The sequence below is a fragment of the Varroa jacobsoni genome, unplaced genomic scaffold, assembly GCF_002532875.2.
Source record: "Varroa jacobsoni isolate VJ856 unplaced genomic scaffold, vjacob_1.0 scaffold_287, whole genome shotgun sequence".
Lineage (NCBI taxonomy): Eukaryota > Metazoa > Arthropoda > Arachnida > Mesostigmata > Varroidae > Varroa > Varroa jacobsoni.
In genome coordinates this window covers 301730-320582 of record NW_019213189.1, presented here as the reverse complement: position 1 = coordinate 320582, position 18853 = coordinate 301730, and the positions used below count along the sequence as shown (strand labels likewise).

At 40.1% G+C, this 18853-nt stretch overlaps 2 protein-coding genes across 2 annotated transcripts; one reads left to right on the top strand and one right to left on the bottom strand.

Annotated features, from left to right (window-relative positions):
- Positions 1-139: 139 nt before the first annotated feature.
- LOC111259013 (transmembrane protein 39A) lies at positions 140-6362 on the bottom strand. The gene is made up of 8 exons (XM_022830682.2): positions 6274-6362; positions 5157-5438; positions 3424-3635; positions 3089-3294; positions 2545-2736; positions 2018-2120; positions 1741-1881; positions 140-1469 (listed from the first exon to the last, which is right to left on the bottom strand). The coding sequence occupies exons 2-8, from the start codon at positions 5323-5325 to the stop codon at positions 1293-1295; spliced, it is 1200 nt and encodes a 399-aa protein (XP_022686417.1). The 5' UTR covers positions 5326-5438; positions 6274-6362; the 3' UTR covers positions 140-1292.
- A 383-nt stretch (positions 6363-6745) lies between these two features.
- Positions 6746-16919, top strand: Rab2 (RAS oncogene family member Rab2). Its single transcript, XM_022830684.2, has 6 exons — positions 6746-7559; positions 9983-10054; positions 11679-11746; positions 12127-12302; positions 12486-12666; positions 13819-16919. The coding sequence occupies exons 1-6, from the start codon at positions 7514-7516 to the stop codon at positions 13909-13911; spliced, it is 636 nt and encodes a 211-aa protein (XP_022686419.1). The 5' UTR covers positions 6746-7513; the 3' UTR covers positions 13912-16919.
- Positions 16920-18853: the final 1934 nt, after the last annotated feature.

Below are 18853 nucleotides of genomic sequence, written 5' to 3'. Positions count from 1 at the left end.
TTTGTTTTTGTTTGTGAAGATCGATAATAATGCCTCGAACTGCCACACAAGTTTGCCTTACATATAAATAGAAAAAACTCTAGATTAGTAGTATTACAGATAAGTCTCTGCTCACGCGTTAAAAATAGTATAGCTCAAATGTATTTGCCAACACAAAGAATGGCTTTATTGATTCTCATCTACAGCAAAAAATAAACACTTTGTTTTGTTTTCTTTTTGAGATACAGTAGTATACACACTGGCAGCTTTTACACTTTGTTCGACTCTGTCTTTTACAACATTAATTTATATATGTTCATGTCTAACCCACTTCGTCTATTTTGACTCATTGCTTTGGTCATCATTTCCAAAATTAAAGGAAACAGAAACATTATGTACACATATTCGATAAAGGATGCACGAACGCCTATACCACTCGGGATAGTTCTCAACCGCACAGGGATATACTTTTGTGCCCTTTTTTTCCGAATCAGTTAATATATACCTTACATATTTTATTTGTTTACCCTAAATACTCAGGCGCTCATCGTTCGCACTCAACCCGGAGCCCATATGAATGTCTAACTATCAATTACTATACAACTGACTATTAGACACGAATTCTCAATCCTAGTTACACATACCCCGCACTCAACTACCGGTAATATAAATACCTAGCTTTAATAATACAACATCAGTACCATGTTGTTATTTATGTATTAGCACACAAATCTAGGGACCTAATCATTTATTTGTGGGCCTTACTTAAATTTAAGATCGCTTTGATATTTCTGGCATAGCTACCCCGTACTCTTTTAATTTATGGTGTGGAATTTGACGTAAGCTTGAGGTGGTCAACTTCCTGGCGGGCTTTTCTAGTTAAACTATTGCGAAAGGAACGGCAAAAGTAGGTAGTCTGTCGGTAGGCTAGCGCGCCGCCGTCTTGTAAGTAGCGCTCGCCTAAAACAGGTAAATTACTGCTAGATCTGTAGTAACTTTTACAATATAGCCGCTTGTTAAATGGGGATCTATTACAAGAATAGTTATATCCCTTTTTTTAACGCCATTGATTGTTTCTCTTTGAATTTTATATTATTATGTGACATTTCAATTGAGCTCCCATAGACTTCCGATTTTAAAGAGCACAATTCAACATGCGGATTTAAAGAAAAACATAGCTGCCATTTAGCATGATTTAGCTACTGATAGGCAGTATTGTCAAAATGGCGAATCTTTTTCGTTGTTGATCTCTGATAATTGTTTCTATCCAGGTTAAGTTTTTGCCGCTGGCATTGTGCGGTGGTGCTGAAGGCTCATTTGAACTGAGAGTTTTCCTGAAGATCCCTCTCGGCCATGTACAGTTTCTTCGTAATGAGATGCTGGCGCACAGTCCGAAAAAGACTCGAGCTCCCCGCTAACAGCAGCAGAACAGCCACTACGCTATGCTGCCAATAGCGCGCCGTCACCAACATCCACAACTGACTGCTAATCTGCAACAAAAAACGATCATCCACAACAACAACAGCAATAAAAAGAATAGTTTGTTTCCATCCTCCCCAATCTCAAACATTGTGTCTATGCTGATCATGTTTGGCGTTGCACTTTAGCATAAAAGTGAGTTGAAATCTACGAGAACTTAGCAGCAGTTCCAGTTTCCGATGTTCATATGCTAAGTGGAAATCTACTATTTTCGATTGAATGTCACTTAGAATTGGGTCACTATTTTAGGGGATATGTGCGAATCTTAGAAACTAACGGTACCTGAAGTATAATGAGTAACATGAGAACTCGCGTCAGCTGTTGAGGTTGCGAGAACAGTGCGTATAGCCGGAGATGGGACACGTTGCCCGGCTCGGCAGCGTTGCAGACAGCTTCCGCACGGAAGTACTCTTTTGTTCGCACCTATTACATAAGTATCCAAAACTGATGAATTGGTTTTTGCACAATATTCAATCGCCAGATTGTGCATAAAAATAGTATGCTTAGTAATTTCATTTGTTCTTTAACACATTCATCCTGCAGAAATTGATTTACTGACCTTTACTAGATTGTTCTGCGGCCAGAAACAATGATCAGACCATAGATGGTGCGGAGCATGTCGGGGCTCCACGCGCTGCCACCTACCGAGATGCACCGCGCACCTGAGATTTTTGCATTTAACAGCATTTCATAACAGTTAAGTGAAAATATCTTAGTATTATGTAGACGCGTATATATGCGATTGTGACATTTGCATAACAAATTAGCTCCGATAGAAGCGTCGAAGTACTACCACAGTTCCAAGGGTGGCAGCGGTGAGAAGCAAGTCAACGTGTGTGTAGATTTACAAAAATAGTGATAATAGCAAATAAATAAAAGCGCATGCTAGCCATTGTTATGTAGTGCTAATAATGTACACTGTTGGCGTATTAGTAAATCCATAACCTTAACTGAGGTAGATGTCGCATGACGACCTCATGTGTTGAGTCATCCCATCATAGTCCTAGCTAGACTAGAATATCGATTATTTTTAAGTACGATTGTAATAAACACCGAACAAAATTATTCCATACTTCGGCGACTCACCTATGGACTGCGTCAATATAAACAGGGTCAAAATAGTAATTTGCATATAGCGATAATGCCCCAAGCCAGGTGGCCCATCCGTGGGCGAATAAAGCACAGAAGTCCACATGAAGATGAAACGACATCAACGCGCAAGGCTCAAATGACGCATAATAGTAGACTAGAAGTGAGTCAAATAGGACTAATTTCAAACTGAAAAACGCAACGTGGAACGGGTACAGTTAGAAGTAGCAAAACGCGTGCGTATAAAACGAAAAATAGTTAGACAGGTGTACATTTTAACGTAAGCCGTAAACGTTAATGATCGTGAAATTATCGGGATTTTCAAATGAAGTATTGTACACTCATAACAGTTAAATTTGATTCAAAAGTATCGTATTTGTTAAAGATCATGCTTATGATCGGAGTATCTCGATAACGTCTCACAGCCGTTTGACCCCTCGCCCGCCAATATCCGGCTGTGAATGAACAAATAATAAGACAGAACCGCACCGCCAAATCATAGCCGACGTCTTTCAAATGCCCATCAAATACAAAATTTTACCGAGTATTGAAGTCTGTTCGAAAATTAGCTGCTTCTTGTCGGATGTCTGTTGGTTTTGCGGCGAGGCACGACAGATGATCTGGAGGATCATCACTGCATCCTGTAGGTGACATGAGTGGCGTCCACGTGAAGCCGAACACGCCGCAGTATATAAGACTCGGATAGAGTAAAAATACTAGTGATAACAAGCCATAGGAACGACAGATCTGCAAGAACAGAACAGCGTGTGCACATGGTGTCACGGAATAAATAAGCAGAAATAAAAAGATAGTTATATGCCTGTAAAAAATTTTATGCTCACGTGTTGGCAAAATTATTACTCGTATGCATCATACCTGAAATGTCGCAATGCCAAGAACGGGTAATAGGTAAACCACGCCCGCTTCCCTCGGCTTTACGCGCGCCAGCAATGCGCAGGGGAGACGTCGGCATAGGATTGCGCAAATAAACATAGCCGTCGGTCGACAGATCAACTGATAGTTGACTGCGTGATGTTGTTGGGACAACGGGAGCCACCACACGGTATGATAGAGATTCACGTATTGCGCTGTACAATAACGATCGTAGGCATAAAAGAGGTGAAAGAAAATAGAAATATAACAATAAGAAATTAGAATTACTTGGTGTGTAATAACTTGGTTTCTAGAGAGTGGCCTTAAATTTGTACTATAATTGGTAACTGCAAAAGAATCCCTGCTTGTTTTCGAATTATGCCCCGATTCAACAATATCCCAGTGACACAACATCATAGTATCTGCTTCAAAGCGAGTCCATTGCAAATCTGTTATTCCCATAACATATATATTTACAATTACGGTTAGTTTAAAAGCTAATTTCAAAGGAGGATAATTGCTTTATATTTCTGCTTACTTGTAATAATCAATAAATATACGTAAAGAGGCTACTAGACCTGCACGTATTGTCTTGAACTCTATCTGACACTTTTACAACACAGACCATCTTCGCTCTTGATAAAGCTTAACAGCGTTTTGGTGGAAAGAACAGTAATGAACTATATGCGAAGACCATACGCCTACAAAAACATCCTACATGTGTATCCTCGACTGTATCAGTAACAAATCAACAAGAGCTTATTTTTTATATTCTAATTATAATATTGCTATAATTGATATCACCGGAGAAGCAACGCTGACAATACTATTCATTATTTTTCAACAGAAAATCAATTCGTCGATCGATATATCTATATTAATATAAGACAATGACCATGCACCTAGCGACATTCGCTAACAGTAACGTTACGTGAAATTTGCGCTTCGAATCGTGTCGGCTATACCTCGTTCAGTACAAGTAAATTTAATAAATTTAGATATTTCTAATCAGATCTGTAAGCCTGATTTTCTATTTTCTGTGTAACACAAAATAGTATATGAAACCTTAACCTAATTACGGTGATGATGATAACCTACGCTTTTCATATGGGCTCACGCCCGCAAATCAACTTACAAATCAGCGTCACGGCAATTTAAGCTATTACAAAATCCTACTTCAAAAAGCATACATGTTCTAGAGGAGTTTGGTCCCATGCCTGGTATAAACATGACAATAGAATTTTAACTTCGAAAGGAATTAACTTATTGCTAGAATCGAGAACTTTTAAATTAGGCTCTCTTTTCTTGACTTCTAAACCGTTCTTACCTCAAGCGAAAACGAAAGCCTAACATCAGTTGAAGCTACTTACTCAGGCGTATTTTTTTTTCTAGCTATTTGTACACTATACCGATCATCGTTACCGGATATGCGATTTCCTTGATGCATAACAGCTTCATCCTAGCTTTAAAAAAACAACAATGCAACCAATATTCGGTCTATCTCTAAACGGAGGACTAAGTTCAAAATTGAAGCCATTCTTTGATCTTCTGACTTTCGTCTATTTAATTGTTATTGTCACAAGTCATCGGACATTTTTCACCACCGAAATTTGCGATACGGCATTACACAGAGTTTGCATCAATATTATAGGAGAACAATATTAAAATCCGATTCACGTCACCTATTTTAAATGTAGGCTACAATAAAAAGGAAAAAGAATTGCCCCCTTGATTACCTGCAAGGCAGATTAGAGCGAACATGCTTGCGGACAGCTGGAAACGAAGAGGCGATGGTGTACTGACAGCCGGCCTCGGCAGATGTCTTGGTAGAGGGGGCGGCCCTGGAGGCTCTTCACTTTTACATGACGACACCTGCACTCGTCGTCCTCCGGCTCCTCGAGCCATCTTCTTTGAGCGACGCCACTATCAGCGTTCGTTCCGTTGCCAACAGCACTATGCCACTAGTTCAGATTCAGAGTCAACGCTGTTCTTCTGCCAGACACCGCTGCTTTGCAGGACTAGAAACAATTGCTTGAGTGTAACGTATTCGTTCCAAACCTACCAGCCTGACCTTTTTATACAGTTCTTATGAAGCCCATGCTAGACTTTACCACTGTTGAATTGCACCCCTATAACAGCTAATGTGAAGAAGGTTGCATCCTTCGCTTAATTTTATATTATTTGCTGTGATTACTGTGTATTACTATGTGCATCTTGAGTGAAGTGCACAGCGCTAAATGTCGCTTATATAGAGATATTACCCGAAGCACAACACAACTGGTATACCACCACCCAATTCGCTCGTGACTACAGGTCTTTCTCAGCGTTTTTGTTACAATAAACAACACATCTCGCTCTTTACAAGCCGAGCTACTCGCGCGCATCGCCTTAAAGGTCTCCCTGTGCTGCAAAATCAGCTGAGGCACCGCCGAACAACACAGGAGCAAGGACTGACATATAAATAACCAAATGTAAATTTGTCTTTAAACGTATGTACGTCCGTCCGCGATGAAACGACAGCCATCACAGGGATTGTATTTGTGAAAATAGGGAAACAACTTCTCGTGTATATATGTATATATATATATATATATATATATATATATATATAGGCGACTAGTGTGAATTGGACAAAGACGCTTCACAGATACGCCGATTTAAGCAATGGAAACAAGATTAATTGTCATGATGATGTTATCTTATACATTATCCTTAACTGGCTATTTTATGCTTTAGTTGCAGTTTGCAGAACAATTGTATTGACCGATACGATTGTTGTGCAAACTGTTTTTTTGTTACGCGTTAACCAGATGGCATAAAACAGCAGTGCGAAAGGAGCGAGAGAAAATTTACCTGCACGGTTCTGTGCGTATTCAGCCTCTAATTTAAACCGTGCTCTTTTTGCCGACGTCATCGCGTATGTCAGCATAAGCTCCTACGGTGAGAAAAAGGATAGTGAATGGCTTAGCCGAAGCTGTCGCTGGCGGCGCTACTAGTCACATGTCCATGATTCTGACTATGTCCAGCAATTAGCGCTAGCGGCGCTAGTCTGTTTGGTCAGCCTGTCGTGGGCTGCTGTTCATCGTATGGTGATAGTCTATACTTTTACTGCTGACACCGCCGCTGTTACGGTTTATCTTTTTTCACTGATATTATCGTCGTTTGTCGTCTGCTTTACCACTGCTGCTGCCGCTGGTGCCGCCGCGAAGTCGTCGGCGCTTTGCTGTCAATAATGACAGTGGCGATCGGGTGAGAGAGGTAAGAAAAGAGAGTGATTGCTCCTAGTGGTCGTAATCGCGGCGACGGAGTGTCGCTCTGCTCTGCCGCTAGCGCTAGTTAATACTATCGCTGCTGTCGCAAGCAAATCCAACGCCCCACTGCTGTTGTTGTTGTTGGTGTTGCCGTTCCGTTCGCTACGTTGCAGCAGCTGTTAGCGTAGGCCTGCGCCTTTAGTTGTTCGCTTGCTGATTGGCTGGCTTGCGTCTGTCGGGCAAACAGACAGGTCAGTTGTAGTAAAAGGCAGCCGTGCATCGACGTGCTACAGATTCGTCGTCAATTGAATCTGAAGATCGCCGCAGCAACCGCGACTCTAAGCGACAGACAGGAAAACAACAGATCTAATTTAACACGGAGCAGATCTATCGATTTCGATAGGAGTGCGGTGAACAGACAGCCAGACGAACGAACGTGAGGTATTTCGATAGTTGAATAACACTGCACTGTACCACGGGTACGGACACTAGTGTACTCTGTATATTCGACGGTTCCGGCTCGCCCCAAGTGGCTTTGTGAGAAGGTTATTATTGGACAGCTGACCAGAAGGTAGACAAGCAGGCATTACAGATTGTACCGCTAGTGGCCTGATCCCCTTCTGGTCTATTAGTGTTTCTGATGTCCACCGTGTTTCCAGTTAATGCTATCATCAGCTGACGAGGAGAAGCGAATCAGCGCCTATCCGAGAAATCAGCCATAACTAACGGGTCAGAAACAAATTCGTATCCGTCATCACACCTGTGACGACAGTCTTGTCATTCCGTCATAACACAGTTCCAAACGACTTACTGATAGAGATCGGCAAGTCAAGCACATCAAGATGTCGTACGCGTATCTCTTTAAGTACATCATCATCGGAGACACGGGTAAGTGTGCTGTTGCCGTTGTTATCATTAGCGTTATTAAGATCGTGCTGGGCCGAATACATCTATACTAGATCAGGCACGTTCGAGCCTGGTGTGGAATAGGACAGCCCGAACGACATTGTTTGAGAGGATATAGTGGCTTGGTCCATGTACAACCTGCATTACTAACACTGCTGCCATTTGTATGTCTGCATGTCTATCCTAGTACGTATTTTAGCGTGCGTATGTTCATAAGGTGTATTTGTATTCATGTCGAGGGAAAGAAAGCGTAGATGCAGTACGAATAGCGAGATCGTTATGTGGCGAGAAAAATCCCTTGATCGGTTGATTTATTTGCGTTGCCTGCCACCACTGCGTAGTCACAGCGTAGCCTCTTTCCAGTCTCGTTTGTGCCTTTCACCTGCAGCAATCCAAGGAACACGGAACAAGGCAAAAACGTACGCCACACAGATGAAACAGTACCAGAAACAATAAGGAGACAAGATTTCCATTTATTCGTATAGAAGACATTGTTATGCTGCCGGATGACTACATGCTCAATGTGCAGTGGAAATATTGCTCTTAGCAGGATGTGGTATACAATAGCGTTTTATCGGCAATCGAAAGCGGACTGATTGAAATGGAACGTACACAAATAATGATGCTGAACAAGTCAGATCACAAAATATGACCTATATATACCCCATCTGCCTATTAGACATGGCCTGGTAATATGAAGGACAAGCCATTCATGCAGGAGGTGCAGCGGTTCGTATCGCGCATATAATCTATTTTAATGTTGTTATAGTAGACAATGTGGCATTTTGTTTGTGCAACGCCGATATTTAGGGTTGGAGTATTCTATCAGAATAATTTCGGCGATGCGGTTAAAAAACGAACGGTAGAACTTGGAACTCAAGGGGGTTTCGCAAGTAATGATAAATACTAAAAAAATCATAGCGTTGCATAAGGCTATTTTATTCTGCGATTTCTCTGGGTTTCTTTTTTTCTGGGTAGCTGCTAGGGCAGTGTCTGATCCTCCGACAAAGTTTTTCTCAGAAAGTCTAGAAGCCATTTAGCAGGGATTGTGCTCCTGCCATGAATTTAGAAGACGCAGCGTGACATTCACATTGGTTGAGGCGCGGATAACTTTAGACCGAACAGTGGGACACTTATATACCTAATGAAATTAGCTTCCATTCCTCCCTGAAGTCGACTACAATCACACTCTTTCTTACACTGAACTTACAGATGATAATGAGTGATGAAATACAATCTATCCATTGGGCCCTTGCAACTAATTCTTGCAGGCGTTTGCATTTGGAATCATCACCTTAAATATATCACGATATGTTAGATTCACATGTAAGCTAAGGTGGTAACGTGATTGCTTGGTACTGCACAACGGAATTAGGGAAACAACTCGCTCTTAGTCAAAAAAGCAATTGTTTTAGCGGCCATTTTATACTCTCAAACTTGTTCGCGATTTGACTACACTCACCCACTGGATCGTTAGTGTTCAGGACAATAAATAAGTTCAATACTTTACTATGCTTAGGAATGGTGTAAATTATAGGTGAAAACTGATGAACGTGGCTGCTCTCATACAAAAGAAACAATAATTTTGACGCGTTTCGGAAATAGCTTGTCCATATAATCTTAGCTTATTTTATGAAATGTAAGCTGTTTGATTATGCCCGGCAAACAGCTTGTGGTCAATTTTGTACAATTACCCGCCTTTTTTTTCCATCTGGGGTAAAGATTTCTGCTTATAAGCATTAGACAGTACCGAAGTTTAGTACTGTTTCGCGAACGGTGAGCACCGAATGCACCTTTCAACAAGCTGTGATGGGAGGCTCCATGGACAAATGGGCCAGGTTGCAAAAAAGCAAAGAAACTTGATTTTATAAGTAAAAAAGAATAAATAGATGAAAATTAATTTTCTTCATCGTTCATGAGCCAGAACTCTTCATAGCTACTTTTATAACACACTTCGCGTCGCGTCCTACGTTCAGACCCGATTGACCAACAATAGCTGGGTAACTGGCGTCACGTTAGCGGCAGACGCATTGCGTTGGTCGTAGGGTCAGCTTGCAGATTAACACTCAACACGTGCTTATACAGTTCAGGCATCTGAGCTCATACGTGTTCGATCGCGAAAGTTACAGAGAACACATGTAATTTTTTTCTATGTTTACGTTCGTTCGCTTTTTTTATATTATGGAGATGATGATTATGGACGTCACATTATTTTCCGTTTTTCATATGCCAGCATCGACTCAATTTTTGGCCCCTCTAAGGCAAACAAAAACGATCAAAATGTATGAACTCCTGCTATATTAGGCAAGATGAGGGTCTAGTATAATATAAATAGGTGTTTTCCTTCAAATCTATCTATAGGATTCTTGCGTCAATCTCGTGTGTTTTTCTGGTTTTGTTTATAGGTGTGGGCAAATCTTGCCTTCTCCTTCAATTCACTGATAAGCGCTTCCAGCCCGTCCACGACCTCACCATCGGTAAGATCTGATGTTGTTATAGGGCAAGCATTTGTGCGTGCGAAGAAAACAGCCAACATTGCCGAAATAGTATTCGCTATGCCCCGTTGTCAACGAAATTGTCAACAAAAATTACTTATGTTGTCGTAACTTCGTTATGAATAATGATAGTGCCTTCGCCCGTCGATTGCATCTGATTTTATTACTTTAGTTATATGCTAATATACAGTGATATCATTGATAATCTTTTTCAGATCAGCTGAATCTTACTTCTTACCAAAAAAACACCCGGGGTTCGTTCCTGTATCGCGCTCCTTTAACTAGTTAATCCGTAGTAGCGGATGTGACATTTTTGAAAGTCTTACGTCCTTACACACTTTATTCCTTCTCAGGTTATTAACATATAGATAGATTTTGACAGATAGAATGTGGCTGAACAGCACGTGAGGACTTCTTGCACAAAAACACAACACTGTGAGGCAATTGTTTACACCTGCGGCTAAAAACAAACGTTCACGGAGGGCCTACAATGAAGCTTTGCATATCTGCACGTCGACGACAGCACACTGCAAGGACATTAATGAAGCTTATAAGGATATCTTGTTTAATTTTCTGTTGTCTTGGAAGGCACATAATCGGGATTGCATCAGCGAAGAAGTTAGATCCGGTAGAATAATATGAAAGTTGTCAAGTGCCAAAAATCGCCTGTAGCGAACCCTATTAAATGCGGCCCAACAAATTATTCTAAGACCTTTATAGGGCTGGGACAGAACACCTATATAGCGTGTTAAATGCGGGGATTAGACTTACTAGGCTAACATTAGCTTTCGTATCATATTATGGTTTCCTGTTAGTATCAGGTAACAACGTAAAGGAAGAATAACGAGACCATGTGGTTGTGGTACACGCTCTTCTCCTTAGACGTCTAGGGGTCTTCATAAGGTTTACTCTGTAGCGGGAGACGAGTCTCTTGAAAACAACTGGCCCGATCTCCGCCTATGGCTGTGTATTTAATCCACTTGTTATGATCAAACACATCAGACGAGCACTTAATAGGCACTAAGTTTGTTTTAAGATATCTGCCGTTCATTCAAACATTTAATTTAAAGCGATAGGAACAAGACGAGGTAAAGTTCGGGATGACATTGAAGTTTTGCTGGTAATTGCATCCGTATGTCATGTCATGTGTGTATGATAACGTATGTCAAGATGTAGGGTCATTGTAAAATTCGAACAAGGTGCGAACAAGCAGGAGAGAATGTATCATAGAACTCGACGTGTTCGATTGTCCCCATTCAGCCATGCAAAACATACTATTCGTGTATAAATATGAAAACGGCGCCTATACTCATTTTCATTTTAGTCCAGGACGATGCCTATCGACATAATGTTGAGCTAATTAAATAAAAAAATGACGTGCGACAAAATGCGTTCTGAAAAGCTTTGGGGAACATATCTTGTGAGCCGCTTACTTTTTGCCTTCAATAGGAAGGAAATAGCTATACTTGAAAGATACGTATTGGAGTTGTGTTAGCCTAACATTGACATTTGTCAGATTTTACAGTGTTATGTAATATTTGTACATCAGCATTGTATGCTGTTGCATATTACGTATCTTTTTTACAACGATTTGTTTGTACTTCAGGAGTTGAATTCGGCGCGCGCATGATCACAATCGATCGGAAGCAAATCAAACTGCAGATTTGGGACACGGCAAGTACTATTCCTATCCGACGCGAGGCCAATATTATGAATTCTTCACACGAAGGTTGCATTTAGCAACCCACAACATATGGTTTTTTTCCAAGCAAAATACTGAAAGATGCGTTGATTTTAATTGTAGTTAGGTTGTCTGGTATTTTCACGCGATATTAGATATAGATTTTAGCTTACAGAGATTGTTTCATTTCTTTTATTCCGATAAATATCATACATTGGAAACTGAGCGTTAAAAACGTCATGTCGCAGTGTCCCTGACAGATACAGTTTGCCGTATGGTGATTATCAAGAATCACCAAGCCGCTGTGTTAAGGCATTTGCTTTTACCGCGCAAGAAACACGTAAAACTGCTTAATCTTTGTCTTCGGTTTCAGGCGGGTCAAGAAGCATTCCGTTCAATCACAAGATCGTATTATCGTGGGGCCGCAGGGGCTCTGCTCGTGTATGACATTACCCGAAGGGATACTTTTGACCACTTAACCACGTGGCTTGAGGATGCCCGTCAACATTCGAACTCTAATATGGTTATAATGCTCATTGGAAATAAGAGGTAAATTTAAACGTGTGCACTACCAATCTTTAACACTCTTTAACAGTATTACTATTAAATGACGTTGTCGTAGTTTCCCTACTGTGGTTCTTTCAAGTGGAGTACGTATTTTTACGACCAGTACGTTATTTAGCGGTATTTCAGTTATCTAACTTGTTTGTGAAATTTTTTTTCCAATTTTAGCGACTTGGAAGGCCGTCGGCAGGTGAAGAAAGAGGAAGGCGAAGCGTTTGCGCAGGAACATGGACTGGTCTTCATGGAAACATCGGCCAAAACTGCAGATAACGTTGAAGACGCCTTCATCAAGACCGCAAAAGAGATCTATGAGAAGATTGAGGAAGGTGTTTTCGATATCAACAATGAGGTATGACATGTTATAATACGGCTACTAGGAAACATAGCGTACTTTTTCTTATTATTGATATTATTACCATCGACACCGAGTGGTCGTCGTCGCCATTTGACTTGTGCTCAGGCAGACACACCATATATCGATCCATCTTTAACAGCTATGTAGTCCAGGTACAAAATATTCATTCTCATATGTCCTTGGCATCTTTATCTTTCATACATGTTAAGGGCAACGTATTTTGCTGCGCGTTGTTCAAGGCTATTGCGACTTTTTCTTATCGATCCTAAACTGTGAAACCAGCTCCTTACCTGAGCATTTTATTGCATCCTGTAATGCTGGTTAACGCAGGCCCACTTTACCAGTAGGATAATATTCGTCACTCGTCAACTGTGCTTTCTTTTTTCAATTATCCCGATTCAGCATTTTTTGTTGCAAGAGTAACGCTGTTCAGGTGTTTAAGCTCATCCGAAAAAAGGTATCCCGTAACTAAGCTCCAGCTATCTCGTTATTCTACAACACTTTCTCATTTATTTCTTTCGACTATTTCATTTACTGTGCAGCTATTCCATTATCCCAACATGACTGAGCTTATCTTGTATAACTTCACATAAATATTAAACTGCGTGCGGAATCAAATGAATAAATAAAACATTGTAAGAACATTGATATTTTATTGTTTTCATAAGGAAGTGGCAGGTTTAAGATTTAAAAAAATACTTTTTCTAAAAAACCAGGACCGTGCCCACCCTATAGAAGTCACAGAATAGTGTCTGGAATGTTTCATAAATTTTCAACCGATTCAACGACGGTTATAGCAAAAAAATGTTCCTTAATCTATAGATTCTATTGAAAAAATCGTGTGCTTCCTAGCTAAAACAGATTTTTTTCATGTTCTCATCATATATATATTACTTGTTAAGAGCCGTTTTAAGATGTTCCGTAAATATTAACATACTTACACCCTGAAGGGAATAAGACTAATTATAATGTCTTCTTCCATCTAAGGGTATAAGTTTTATTATTATTAATTCGATTGTTGAACCTCAAGCGAGATAAGTCACCGAGTCTAGACTAAGAAAGTTATCAGCCATTTGTATATTTTTCCCTTGTGGTATAAGTACTATTGATCACGTATCTGGTATAATTGTTTCGTTCCTATTTCAGGCAAACGGCATCAAGCTAGGACCCCAGCAGGCGAGCAGCAGTCCCGGTGGAGCAAATTCTGCCGGCGAAACTCAGTCTGGCGGGTGTTGCTAATAAATATAGAGAGATCATATGCTTAATGTAGAAACATAAACTCAACCAAAAAGTCGAAGCAGCAACAATACAATATTTATAACAATAGCTAACAGCAGATCCGCAGTAAATATACATACAGACACATTTGAGTATGGAAACAAATGGCGAAATAATGGAAAACGCGAAAAGGATACGGCCGCCGCAATAAGCGGTTTCATCATCTAACAACTAAAAATAATAATATGATATGGCTAACAAAATAATACTAAAAACCAACTAAGTAAGATACGAAATATAGCGTAATAACAGTAGATAAATAACAGGATTAACATTAATATAATAACAGCTATATGATGATCCTATTTTTTCGTGTAAAAGTCACAGTTATGTCAGCAAGAAGGAAAGCTCTACATATAATATATTAAGGATATTTCGGCGTTTTAATGGAGCAAAATCGATGCTGAGAGAAAGCAATCGCATAGAAACGTTGGGTAGGTATGTGAGGACTGATTTGAAATATATCAGTGGGCGGCTGGTAGAGATCGCCTCAAAAACGCGCTGCATATTGCTTCCCTTCCCCGACAATAGAAAATACGACAAAATCCTGTGGACATCAAGGACTTATCATGGGCGGATGTGAACGAGCTGCTTGGAGATGGCTAGGGAAGTTTGGAAATTCATTCGATTGGTTGTTGGTTTTCTGCGCCTAATTGGTTTTAGCTTTTAAAAAAAGGAGAAGTTGAATACGGTAAAAGACGACGTGAGGTGATACCCTTAAAGTAGCGATTCAAACACTGAACGGCGTGTCTTTTATTAAAATGTTTTAGGTATACATGTCCGCAGTTATAAACCTCATGGTTGATTCATTGTGCCTCTGTATAACAATTATTTTTTGTTTTTATTATAGCGACTTGTCACGTTGAAATCGATGTTATATGTGGTCATGTAAACTGTATATCATTTACGCGGGTAGATTTGTTATTCTTAGGTTGAAGCGCAACGCAATATTGGTGTGGTCGGTCTTAGTTATACGGCTTATGGTTAAACTAATTTCCGAATAACAGTAGGCGATTTGTCTTGCGAGCGACTTCAGTAGATGTATGACATTTAAACCATTTTTCGTTTGCAAGCCAATCAGCTATCCATGGTGCACAGCATAATAAAGTTTGGTATAAAAGACAATGCGTTGGATGCTTGCGAGGGAAATAATAATTTCGGTAGAGGTGATAATCGTTGTTTGTAATGCAGAAGTAGTGGTAATGGTGGTTACGTCCCGTAAAAACTAGATCTCATCCCTATAAGAAAAGATCTGTTCTTGAAAGATTCGTAGTCGCTTTCTAACCAATGACACTTTTCGCCCCCCTTTCCCGCGTTTTAGAAAACTGCGTGATGTAGTATCATGGCCAGATATCATAATAATGTTATCTGCCCAAAGAGTGTTATTGCAGTTTCTGGGTATCATGGTGCGTATTCAAAACAATGTCTGCGGTATATGCGTGTGCCAGCATGTTTCTGAGCGTGTGGTTGTGTGTGAATCGATGTTTGTGCTCCGCTCTGTGTTAATCACAATGGTGATATTGATGGTGATGCTGATAATTGTTCTTGAAAGTGGGTTCTTTGGGGTTGTGGCCTAACAATGAAATAGGCATAAAGACGAGATGCAGGACGACAGAGGCAAAAAGTAATTTTCTTTTCGCCAATTGGTAATGTTTCATTTAAATTGGTGCTAGTTGAGGAATGAAAAGAAAAATTGCTAGTGTCTAGACTCAGAGAAAGAGTACTAATGGTATTTTCAAAACTTGCTTAGAGATCACAGTGCTGTAGACGATGCCGATGCATTAAAACAAGTTAGCTTCGACGAAGATAAAGCAAGAACAACATGTCAAATGGAAATACTCATAGCCTAATGTAGAAGATCTAACGCTAGCGTTGCGTTAGGAAGAGGTTAGGTGAATCGGATTTCTCTTCTTCCCGTGTCAGTTCCCTTTTTCCCGTCACTGCGACTCTTTACACCGTCCTATCGAAAATCACGCTCCCAGTAGCTGTTGTACCGCTAGAGGGCCCCTCAGAATATGCGGTGATATGAGTGGAAGCAGGTGAATTCGTTATTTTAACACGTTTGAAATGGACGTAGGCCATTGTTCTATACCAAGGAAGTAGGGTGACGACAAGGACTAAGTGTGAATACGCGTCAGAAAGATGGTATGCTTTATTTTCGAATATCTATCCTTAATTATCACGATGATATAGATGAACTTCTGTTCGAATGCAGGGAACGACTAGGTAGGTGACGATTAAATCCCGAAATTACGGCCAATATGTGAAACTCATTTATATGAAGTAAAGGTTCCAGGGCAACAGGCTTGTTTCGGGAAACAATATCTTTTGACAGAGCCAATATGTTTAACTTGATAAAGAGAAAAAGTTCTCTTTATCCAGATTTTTCCTCTTGACATAACTGATTACCTATGTTATGTAGCATTGAATTTTCGTAAAATAGACGAGTAGTGGATCCTGACGACATTGCACAGGATGCACAGACCTTGTGCGGTGCTACTATCCGTAATTGTTTTCTAGAAAGAAACACAACTATTACAGTAGAGGGGCAAATATTGAGTACATAAAAAGTGATTGTGACGAACGTATGACAAGACGCACGGTGTCTCGCGGGCGCGAATTCGCGGAAAACGCGACACCGTATGGTTTTTCTTGGTTATACACAACCGATTTATCATTATCACAAAATATTTTCGACTATGATGTTATAAAATAAACATTCAATCATAACAACAGCAAAAATAAGAACAATAGCAGATAACGAAGCGCAGAGGAGAATATAAATCGACTAAATACAGCACAGTACTGCACTCTTCTACCGTAACCTTTCTATAAAGAACAAGCAAAAATTAAACTGATAGCACGAAACACTGATAAAGAAAAGTAACTGTAAGGAAACATAACAGCGATAATCATACAAGTATATATGTTGGCATTGTCTACAATAAAGAGTGGTATATTGAAGATTATTTGTCTATTTATGATTTCGATTCTTTTGCATTTAATTTTTATTTGTGAAATACATATATTCAAATAAATCACTATGAAGAGACTATGTATTTAAGAAGGTCATAGCTTTTGCTCAGAGATTGCCTAGATTATTAGCAAATCAACGTCAGATGGCCAGCAGTAGCGTGTGACGAACTAACATATAAGTGCATTTCTCTAATGAATCATCCGTGTGTGAACGCACTGACTTAATGCTCGTTCAATATTAATAGAACGTCCTGTGTTTATTATTTGAGAACTCGTGATGTCGTCTTAATATTTAGGTATCATTCAAAGGTTGAACCGATACTTAAGCAGGTAGACTAACAGACATAGTGTTATCGTAGGAGCCAAATATCGTCACTAAATTGTTTTCTTTTTACTTTTTAGAGTAAAACGACTGCCACTAAACCAGAACATTTCAAAGTTGAACTCAGAGGCATATTTATTATCGTGTCCTGTTTAGTTGACGTACACTATAACGGCTGCTTGTTCTACTTCGATTTTAAGAACTAGCATTTTAAATAGAAAATACCCTATTTTGAAACAAGTTGAGGTCAGTACATGACCGTCAGTAAATTTAGGAGGGATTGGACGCAATTGCAGCCGAATCGTTTGCTAATCCTGCCTACGGTACCCAATATGCAGTCTAGCTAAAGGAACTGCGTCTCCAATAGAGAGCAGCTAGCGGATGCATCGTCAGCTGCAAACTAAACAAAAACGAATATACCCGAAATGTTTACTGTGGAAACAGTTCTTTACGGCTATAGAGAGAAAAAAAGTCTATAGGATCCATCGTTGAATTATTCGGTCTAACGCAAATAATATGGCATAAAAGTGAAAATATTTTTCTAATCACAGATTTGAGCTAACGTTTGTTAACAGTCCACCCTACAGTCGCATGAGCTCTACTATAATCAGTTTGATCTATAATTAGCTTATTATTAAGATTAGAGCATTGTTGGGGTTGAATATAGCGAGACTGGTAATTAGGTATCGGTTGGAAGAGGACGGCCTTTGATAGGATATTATACAAATGGTTGCCCTGGCAGTAAAAGAGATGGCGAAAACGCAGCAGATGATACCGCGAAATGCAGAAAAACAGGAACAAAGCATTCATTTCTTAGCCCATAAAGAGTAGGTGTCATCCGAAAGAACTACAGAATTTGCTGCTGGCCCAGCTCATGCGCGCATCTTGCGCTAGGCAATCTTACTTAGAGAAAAGTACCCATCGGGATATCAGTGCTGCAAGGTTCACTCGTTGTTGAATAGGATTTCGCGAGGACTGCCTGAATTCGTTCCTCTTAAGGCCGTATCTTTCCCTAAAAAGGTCACGGATTCCTCCGGCGGTGGATGCGGTGCACCACGTCTTCCGTCTCGGTGATGAAAGCCTTTGGCCGGCTTGAAGGTCTGTTCCGAGGAAGTACGAGCCATCTAAACAACGTTGTGCTTATAGTTATATACTGCCGTTGGCTAGAAAGCCGGGCAAGAGATTTATGAGTGCATTCAATTCCACTTCTGAAATTCACTGACAATCGCTCACTGACCTTAGGTATTTATAAAATTAGTGGCGTGACCAGAATCGTTATACGAATCTCGTTTACCGTAACAAACGCGAAATATGTCGTCGTCACGACGCTGCCAATTCTCAGTTCTCCCCTTCATTGTACTTGACCTGTATTCGTGTGAATATATAATATTGTCAATCTGATGGTCTCATTGGAAAGCCTAAAACTTCGCCACAGCCCTTGACGGAAATAATTAGTTGCAGAATCTTGTTTCTTGCGGGCATTGTGTGCAATTTTTATCATATCACATGTGATTTAACAAAAAAGACTTATAGCTTGCCAATTATTGTGCAGTGAACGCGGTGACTAGTGTTAAGTCAGCCAACCATAGACACGGAATAAAGCCC

Excerpts from the sequence above, each read along its gene's own strand:
- LOC111259013 (XM_022830682.2), bottom strand. The coding sequence starts at position 5,325 with ATGGCTCGAGGAGCCGGAGGACGACGAGTGCAGGTGTCGTCATGTAAA. Across the intron at positions 3,636-5,156 it reads CGCTCTAATCTGCCTTGCAG|CGCAATACGTGAATCTCTAT; the intron begins GTAATCAAGGGG and ends GTTATTGTACAG. Across the intron at positions 1,882-2,017 it reads CGCAGAACAATCTAGTAAAG|GTGCGAACAAAAGAGTACTT; the intron begins GTCAGTAAATCA and ends CTTATGTAATAG.
- Rab2 (XM_022830684.2), top strand. The coding sequence starts at position 7,514 with ATGTCGTACGCGTATCTCTTTAAGTACATCATCATCGGAGACACGG. Across the intron at positions 10,055-11,678 it reads CGTCCACGACCTCACCATCG|GAGTTGAATTCGGCGCGCGC; the intron begins GTAAGATCTGAT and ends TTTGTACTTCAG. Across the intron at positions 11,747-12,126 it reads AACTGCAGATTTGGGACACG|GCGGGTCAAGAAGCATTCCG; the intron begins GCAAGTACTATT and ends CTTCGGTTTCAG.